The sequence below is a fragment of the Stegastes partitus genome, unplaced genomic scaffold (genome assembly GCF_000690725.1).
Source record: "Stegastes partitus isolate 25-593 unplaced genomic scaffold, Stegastes_partitus-1.0.2 Scaffold1766, whole genome shotgun sequence".
Taxonomy (NCBI): Eukaryota; Metazoa; Chordata; class Actinopteri; family Pomacentridae; genus Stegastes; species Stegastes partitus.
In genome coordinates this window covers 124,641-133,763 of record NW_007579497.1, presented here as the reverse complement: position 1 = coordinate 133,763, position 9,123 = coordinate 124,641, and the positions used below count along the sequence as shown (strand labels likewise).

The 9,123-nt window shown below is 39.0% G+C and overlaps 2 protein-coding genes across 2 annotated transcripts in view; both read left to right on the top strand.

The window, feature by feature from the left end:
* The window catches only part of LOC103372497 (stonustoxin subunit beta-like), a gene marked incomplete at its 5' end in the record, with an annotated part of 4,114 nt that extends 1,929 nt beyond the window's left edge, over positions 1-2,185 (top strand). Inside the window, 2 exons of the mRNA XM_008302154.1 lie at positions 1,024-1,070; positions 1,626-2,185. Coding sequence (XP_008300376.1) covers positions 1,024-1,070; positions 1,626-2,185 — 607 coding nt within the window. The remainder of the gene's footprint in view (positions 1-1,023; positions 1,071-1,625) is intronic.
* A 4,057-nt stretch (positions 2,186-6,242) lies between these two features.
* Positions 6,243-9,123, top strand: part of LOC103372496 (NACHT, LRR and PYD domains-containing protein 3-like) — a 7,019-nt gene continuing 4,138 nt past the window's right edge. The window contains exons 1-4 of the mRNA XM_008302153.1: positions 6,243-6,314; positions 6,394-6,495; positions 6,922-6,994; positions 8,134-8,356. Of these exons, the coding sequence (XP_008300375.1) occupies positions 6,265-6,314; positions 6,394-6,495; positions 6,922-6,994; positions 8,134-8,356 (448 nt within the window). The 5' untranslated portion in view covers positions 6,243-6,264. The remainder of the gene's footprint in view (positions 6,315-6,393; positions 6,496-6,921; positions 6,995-8,133; positions 8,357-9,123) is intronic.

Below are 9,123 nucleotides of genomic sequence, written 5' to 3'. Positions count from 1 at the left end.
GGAGCCTTTTTTCTTTGTTCACATGTACACTGGCTGAACACAAACTGTAGAGATTTGTGTAACATCTGAAGGAACAAAGGTAACTGCAACTGTACCGATCTGATGAAATGAAGGCCATGTATCGTAAACTTTTAAACATTTGTTTTTCAGACACTGTGAAAACTACAGAAAACAAAGAACGTGCAACAAATGTTTCAAATATACATTGTTCAACCGTTTTTCAAGTTTTCCAAGAACGTATCTCCAATTAGACGGACTCAAACAATAAGTCTTTCAAACTAGTCCCAGTTGATAGACGGGTCCAAATATGCTAGCTTGCAATCGCAAATGCATCAAACCATTCACACAAAGGCACCTGCTATGCTCTACTACTGTATTTACCGTACTCAAATATGAAACAAAGAACACTAAAAATTCACAAACTACCATGTGGACCTTTCTCCATGGTTTTTTGGATCTGTATTTCTTTTCCTCTGCAGCAATGTGGACTTCTGCATTACGTCTGACCCATAATTCCACAGGTGTGCCCTAAACTAAACTAAGGTCATGTGACCAGTTGCATTCTTCATCAGAATAAAATACTGCAATCTGGAGCATCACACTCCTTAATCAAACACTAACTTTAGATTGGTATATTTTCAAAGTTTCCCTTTTCAACATGCCACCAACTGCACTCCCAATCAACTTTAATGACTTTATAAATTCAAACTTTGATGAAATTATGACAAAATATACAAGAACAAAGTTGTAGTAGAAATCTCAATGAGAACTGTCCTTTGCACAGCTACAGTGATACCTGCTCAGAATCCATTCAGTTTGCACATCCTATACACGGTGAAGACAGTCTTTCAGCTTTAGAAACATCCGTTTAACCCTTTGAACTGAATCAGACTGGTTTCATATGTGCACAGATCCAGCACATGTTTGGAAGCGGTGGGGACCTGTTGGCTGAGCTCCATGAAAAGAGGAAAATAATGATGAGTAAAGTTGAATAATCAGTCCAAACTGTGTCTCCTCCTTCAGGGTGGAGCCTGCAGGAGTCCAGTGGTTGACACCAGGTCTGAGGAAGTGTACGTGTGTTTTAATGTGGTTCTTAAAAACCATCTGTAGGAGCCAAACTGAGCTCTGTGTTAATGTTATTTCTTGTTGTCGGTGTGTGGATGTGAGTGGGAGAGGGAGAGAGTGTTGGTGCATGTGTGCCTGTGAGGGAGTGAGTGGCCATGGGTGTGTTTAACTCTACCGAGAGTCTAACTCCACCTGACTGAGGAAGTTGGAGATGGAGCCCACTGGAGAAAGCTGAAGAACCAGCTGCCTCAGCATCTGGGTGTGGCTGAGGAAGGCAAACAGTTTTCTGACCATGTGGCTGTATGAAGGAACTGGGCCTTCTTAAAGACTCTTTAATTTAAAGCCTTTTTATTTTATTTTGACTTGTCTGTAATTCAATGAACAATAAATGCAATAAATAGTCAGTGGGACCGACTGAATCCACTTCTACTCATCTGCCATCAGTAGTGGTCAAGCAGCAGACTAACATCACCGTTACACCATCTTCTCATCAAAGTGTCAATAATGATCAGATGATGGATCAATAACTGTAGCTGTGTTGTGTTTGTTCTCTCCATCAGATTCCTGTGAACTCACAGTCGACACAAACACAGTGAACAGAAAACTCAAACTGTCTGACAACAACAAGAAGGTGACGTTTGTATACGACGAGGATCCGTCGTATCCTGATCATCCAGACAGGTTTGATCGGCCGCAGCTTCTGTGTACAACTGGTCTGACTGGTCGCTGTTACTGGGAGGTCAAATATAGAGGAGAGGCTGATTTATCAGTGAGCTACAGAGGAATCAGAAGGAGAGGACACAGAGGCTGTATGTTTGGAGAAAACGATCAGTCCTGGAGTCTGAGGTGCTTCGATTCTGGTTGTTACTCTGTCCAGCACAATAACAGAGTAACATCCATCTCCTCCTCGTCCTCGTCCTCCTCGTATTGGTCCGTGTCCTCATCCTCAGTCCCTCACAGAGTGGCTGTATATGTGGACTGTCCTGCTGGAACTCTGTCCTTCTACAGAGTCTTCTATGGCTCTCTGATCCACCTCCACACCTTCAACACCACATTCACTGAACCTCTGTATCCTGGGTTTGGGTTCATGTTGCTTGGTTCCTCAGTGTCTCTGTGTTGAGGTTAATGTAGAGAGTCTCCCTGAACAGATAGTTCAGCCTAAACATGTCGGTCTCTGTCACTCAGAAACACGTTTTCAGATTCATGCCATAAATCTGTTTGTTTGATTCCTTGTAAAGTCCACTCAGTCTGATCAGTTCCAATTCTACTGACCTCACTGTTGTCCTAGTGACGGTACATGTGAGGGACTGTTCAGGTGCAGACACTTGGTCAAAGAAGGTGAACAAACAAAGAGCGGATGGTGATCCAGGGCAAAAGAGGTCCATAGGTGAAGAAAATGGCAAAGAACAGAAGAAGACACAGGGCTGTATATACACAGAGAACTATTTGAGGAGACAAGACACAGGAAAAGCTAATTAGAGCAATCTTAAAGGCACACAAGGATGGGGCAGATCTTTTTTAAATTACTACAGGAAATAAACTGAGCAAACCCAAAGACAGCTCATGTGAAGCCAGGACCCTCTTACCATATACATCCCGCTGTCCCTGATGGTTCCTTTTATCGCCGAAGAATGAATATGTTTGAAAGTCCACGTGCGTTCTTTCATTTATACCACTGACGTCTGCACATTGCTCCCCGTCAGTCATCACCCACCTCTACAATCCCACTCATCTGCACCACAAGGCCATGTGATCACGAGAGGCCTTTGCAGGGAGCTGATATCTGAATCTGACATTGTATTAGCTGCACATCTGCCCCTGTGCTTGTTTGTGTTTTATCTATATGTTGTAAATGCTTTAAGTCTAACCCTTGTTTTGGTGTCTATGCATCATTTAAAACACTGATCTTGTTCTTTACGGGTCTTGTTCTCTTATTCTTTTCCTCTTGCAGTCCTTTTAAGATGAAAGCTGTGATTGTTCCAGTGAAATAATGTTTTGTTTGTCTAGTCAAAGCTTCACAGTGGATATCAGGATGTTTACTGCTGACAGATATTCACACAGTATAGTCCAGTAAACATGAGTTTGGTGTGTAGTCAGGCTTCATCCTGATTTTATTATTTACTATTTTAATGAAAGGAGACTTTAACTCATGTATTTTTTGTTTGTTTTTAAATGCTCACATAGAGAAACATAATTATCCTTTACAAACAATATTTAGACGTCAGCAGTCAACATTAATGTTCAGTTTCACTGTGTGACGGAGTAGAATTGTTCCCAGTAAAAGTCTGAGAAGCTCACAGTTCTCACAAATGTCAAACGCTGTTGATCCAACACCAGATGAAGAACTAAAAGCTGAAACTCTGTGTTGAGTCTGCCCAAGTCCTTCCTCTACCACATTACGTTTACTTACTGGTTTACTGTTGACTCTTATTACTACTTATGCATGTATTTATGTTCACACATCAAGGTTTTTACACAGTATTCCTTGTTGGTCATCCTGACAGTGAGACAGATTCTCACGTTTATCCGGGTTTGAAGTTTGACTTTATGGAGGATTGTTATGATTTTTTTTTGATAAATGGAAGAATGTTGTTGTGATGTGATGATAACATTTTCCATTTCAGCCAGAACAACGAACCATAAAAATATAAATAACTATAATAAATAAAGCACTTTATTTCAATAGAAACTGGTCTGATTTCATATTGTTCTGATATGACTGGACTGAATTTATTCTGAAAAGCCAGCGGTCAGGTTTTCCTGACCTGTCCAACACTGAACGTTTTTTAACATTTCTGCAGTATTTTAGAATAGAATAGCATTTAATACTTCATCAATCCTGGAGGGGAAATATGGTTGTTACAGCAGAAAGAGTAGCGTCACCACCATGAATACAGAGAAGCAAAAATATGCAGTAAGTAAACGTCCCACGTGACATACTGTAAATTACAAACTGTTCAGTGGGGGAACTTCACTCAGAGAAGCAGTTCGACCAGTTGGACGACATGTTGTTGCTGTGAAGAGGTGGAGGCGTTTCTACAGACAGCAGAGAGCTGCAGAGACATTAAAATGAAGGGAACGTGGTTTTCTCTTGCTTCTGGGAATCATTTTGATGTGTTTCCATGTTTAATGGTTTGATGCAGCGGCTGGTGTTTTCTGTAAATCATCAGGTGGTTTAAAATCAACATTATAAATTGAAATTTCAGCTTGTAAACATGTAGAATTTGTTCTTTACAGTCATACTTCAGACGTTCCTGCGCTGCCTATCGAGCTCCGCCCACCTGTCTGACTACTCACAGCCGATTGGCTCCAGCTGCAGTTCACCTGAGCGTCCAGGTGTGGACACCAGACTGCTTCAGCTCTCTGAGGAAACGGTAAGTTCTGTTGGTTTCATGCTTTAACTGCTCGTTTCTGCTCTGCGATGTTCTTACTTCATTACAAACTCTGAACTAAACCGGTGAGATTAACAGATTACTGATTCACTCGGTGTGATCCATTTGTTTTCTTCAGATTTCTGTTGTTATTTCCACGTGTGAAACCTTTGTCTGCACGAATAATCAATATAATCCATTGATGTTGTTTGACAAGATGAGTGAGTCGTTAGTGTTGTTGCCACGGTTACAGGAAGGGCTTAAATTGTGTTCTGCAGCTGTAGTTTTTTTCCCCCTGAATGACAGTGACTCTGATTTTACCAGAGATGTTACAGGACAACATGATCTGAATATAAAGTTTTATTATTTACGTATATATTTACGGTTTATTCTTTATGAGTCGCATGTGTCAAAGAAAATCTAAATGTGTGAATACCACAGTTATTCTTGTTTGTAACTGGTTGTTTACTGGCCTGTATCTAAATACACAACCATTCATTTAATTTTATTCTTATTGTTTGCATTTAACCTTGTAAAACCCAAACACAGATAGAAATGTTGCTGTAGGGGAGGTTTCAGTATGTATTTGTACGTATTTAGTACATTTTATGGTCAGATTTCAGCATTTGTACACGTTTTTCGAGCAACTATACAGACTAATGAGGGTTTAATTGTAAAGGTAGCCTCATAACAGCAGCAATCACAATAACACCGGCAAAAGAATCATGTTTTTGTTGTGTTGCTCATCGCTGCCTCCGTTCTGGATCATTCTGCACCCTGGACAGAGGAGCTCCGTTTGCTGGTCGTATTCTGAAGTCCTGGCTAAATCATTTCAATGCAAATGAATCCCAAATGGTTTGTGGGAAATATCTGATTGTGATTCAACGATAGGTGCAGCTTCAGCTCAGTATTTACTGTTGGATAAAACGTGTGCCTTCTGACTCACCTGTTCTGCGTTCTACTCAGAGGAATTCACACCCCCTCCGCTCGCCTTCACACCTGAATGCAAACACCCTCCATCCCCTCCACCCACCCAGAACATTCCTGGACCTTCCAACCTCTTTCAAACAAGAAAATCAGGATCTGTTCAATGTTTTTTGTTTTGTTCTTTTTTTTTTTAGCTGATAACATAAAGATACAGTTTTAAAATGCTGCATTCAAGTACCGGAAATAGTTTATTTATTTACTCAATTCTGGTCTAAAGTCAGGATTTTAACAGAGTAAACACATTTCGACCTCAAGTTGAAAATGTGACATGTCCACGCGCTCAACTAACAAACGACACTGATATGAAAGAATTTGCTTTTCCTCCACACTTAAAGGTATCTGTATTTATTTAATGACTGGTAGCATAAACAGAGGGTTTTAGGTTGATTACTCATAACAGTGACCTTTTATTACTAGGATTCTCTTTTTAGTTTTCTGTGCTTAATCACAATAATCATGAACACAAGTTTTTAAGTTGACAAATTTAAAAAAAAAAACTTAAGTTGCTCCAGTATTCTGTATGTAGAGGAGAGGGCTTGGAATGCTGCCTTCAAGGTGAAGATAAATCATCAAGTCAACTTCATCAAGTGAGCTCAACTTATATTCAGTTTTAAATCCACAAATGTAGAAATTTGAGTTTAAATTAGAATATTAAGGCGAGCTCAGGCAGGACATGACTGAAGTCTTGGTCATCGAATTGTTTTTACTTTTGTTGTTTTGTTGCATTAAGTGCAACACAAATGAAGAGTGACTGACAGATTTGGTGGATGCCCAGATGAATGATGTGCGTTTCCTCTGCAGATGAAGGTCTAAAGTGATGAGCTGATGTGAGTTCAGCAGCATGGACCAGTGTGAGGAAACTTCACAGGAGAGCCAGAGCAAAGATAAGAGGTGAGATCTTCATCTGTCCATCACGACTCTTGTGCATGTCAGAGCTCAGCACCCATCACTGCTCCATCTTTATTTACAGGAATGGATCCGGACCTGGATCCAGCTGTGAGTCCTGTAAGAGCGATGGGTCGAAGAATATTATATTTGAGTTTAAAGAAGCACAATCTTCTGCTGCAAAGAGGTAAGCTGCATCTTAATATGTCTTCTGTAAATGTTTTTTTTCTTTAAATGTTTTGTTTCTCAACTAAAACAGAATAACTTGAGCTTTTAAAAATACACACAAGAACCATTTAAAAGAGATTGGAGAAAGAAAATGGTTCCTTACAGACCCTACATTTGCTACAGTACTTTGGGCACCATTCACAGAACCTATAGGAACTGTTTTTCATGGTTTGTTGAGCCACTTTTGAAGGTTCTTCAAAGAACTGTCTGCAGAAATGGTTCTCCTGCTAAGAGGTTTTTTATGGATTCGAATTGGGATCAGAAGTTTACCACTGCAGGAAGTCGCCTAAATCCCTGCTTCCATCCAAATATCTCTTTATCTTGTGTTTGTCTGTGTGTGTGGACAAACTCACTGTGAACTAACGAGTTATGAACTGGTCCACAGAGTTGATGAGGAGAACTCAGAGGTTCCCAGTGTTCAGTCTGACCAGCAGCAGGATCTGGACGCCATATTCATGGTGTGTACATGTACAACCGAGTCACTCGGTTAAACTCAATCAGAGCCTCTAATCTGACCTCCTCAGAATCTGCTGATTTAAATCAATAATCTACAATAACTTTAGTATGTTGAAAGAAGCCACAAAAAGTAACTTAGAAAAGTGTCAGGCATTGAAGAACATGGAGGTGGGTGGAAAGTTTTGTTTTAAATTCACCTTTTCTGTCATTTCTGAGCCTCATAGCTTCATCAGTACAGTCGATAGTCACATGAAACTTTCATGGATGAAAAACGCATTTGAGTTCTGTTAAAAACTGCAACCGAATCAGTTTTACATCCACCCCAGGTGTCACAATCTAAAGACTAAATCTGGGTTGTGTTTATTTTTTCTACAACCAACTTTGAGCATTAATATCATTATGTTACAGTAGTTAGAGTATTCCGCAGTTTGTTTGTTTTTTAAACTTGTTTTTGTGACACCAGATTTTTACCATTTTTTAAAGAAATGTTTTTACGGTGTTGTTCTGACCAACCACCATCATACAAGCTGATATGAGCCTTGAAAGTTTACCCAAAATGCACTTTTTAAAGTTTTCTCTGATGAATGATCAGAGAACAGAAAACACATCCAGGGTACCAATTAATATTTCTACGACTCTCTGTCAGATATTGAACTGTTCTGACACTGAAACTATGATATATCCCATAATATTAATGCTCAAAGCTGGTGAACAAAATATGATTTTCACTTTGGATTGTGACACCTGGGGTGGATGTAAAACTGATTTGGTTGCAGTTTTTAGCGGAACTCAAATGTACTTTTCAGCCCTGAAATTTTCATGTTTATTCACTGAACTGACGACTGACCAGAATTTCTGAGGCTCAGAAATGATGGAAAAGGTCATTAAAGGTGTAAAACTTGGGCCTGTAGCTCTGAAAACATTCACAACACGAAGGTAAACGTTTGGCATCATTTAATATGGCTGAAGTTATTAAAATCAGATGATTCTAAGGGGATCGGGGGCAACTTTCTTTCAGATTTGTTTGATTTTATCTGGAAATACAACAGACACGGTGGACTGTCAGTGTGTCCAACATGGATCTGATGTTTGGCTCCATGATCTTCTCTGATTGGCTCATTGATAGATTTCTCTGTTCCAGCTGCTGGAGGAAAACATGGTGACTTTTGTAAAGAATGAGCTGAAGAAGATCCAGAAGGTTTTGAGTCCAGATTATCCAGAATGCTCAGAGAGTCAGAGGAAGGATGAAGTGTTGGAGGGTGATGATGAAGAGCAGAGGAGCAGCAGAGAGATGTTTCATCAGATCACAGTGTTCTTCCTGAGGAGGATGAAGCAGGAGAAGCTGGCTGACCGTCTGCAGTATAGTAAGAGGATTTCTGTAAACACTGAACCTGCTCAGTGAACAGCGTATCAACAGTTGTACCAACATTAAGTATTAGAAAATGAAAATTTTTTTCATAAACTGGTATTCTACATATTTTCCACGTCTTACACATTACAGTTAATGCCTAATAAAAATCACAGGGAATCAAATTTGACTGTAAAATTATTATTATTACTTTTTTTGGGTTTGTTTTAAACTGTTTTTAAATCAGTGAAAACTATTATTTTAGAGATATTTTCCCAATATTTCAAAGAAATGTAATTTATATTAAAGATTGAAAAAGTATTTTTTGTATCTGTTGTTTTATAGGATTCCCCTTGCTTTGGTAAATTACTGATCATGTGCAGTAAAATCACAGAAAAGTAATCATTTACATGTTACCTGTAAGAAAGAAAAAAACTGGTGAAAACTGTAAATAACGTCCATGCCAACAATCTAATTTTTCACAACAATCACTGTTCTTTTACAACAGTTGACTGTGATGTTACACAGGTTTTGCTGCATGTGAAACAGCAAAAAAGTAGTATTTTACTGATATATTCAGTGATTTAATTCTACTATTTTTCATTTTATTTAAGATTTAGGAATATTAAGGATTGGAAATGGCAAATTATTTTGTAACTGGTATTTTACTGATTTTGCCTGTTTTGGTAAATTACAGAAAATATTGATCTCAGGGTTGTAAACCACTAACTGATATTCTCCATTTTGTGTTCATGCAGAAACTCCTTTTGTAGTTTGTCAACG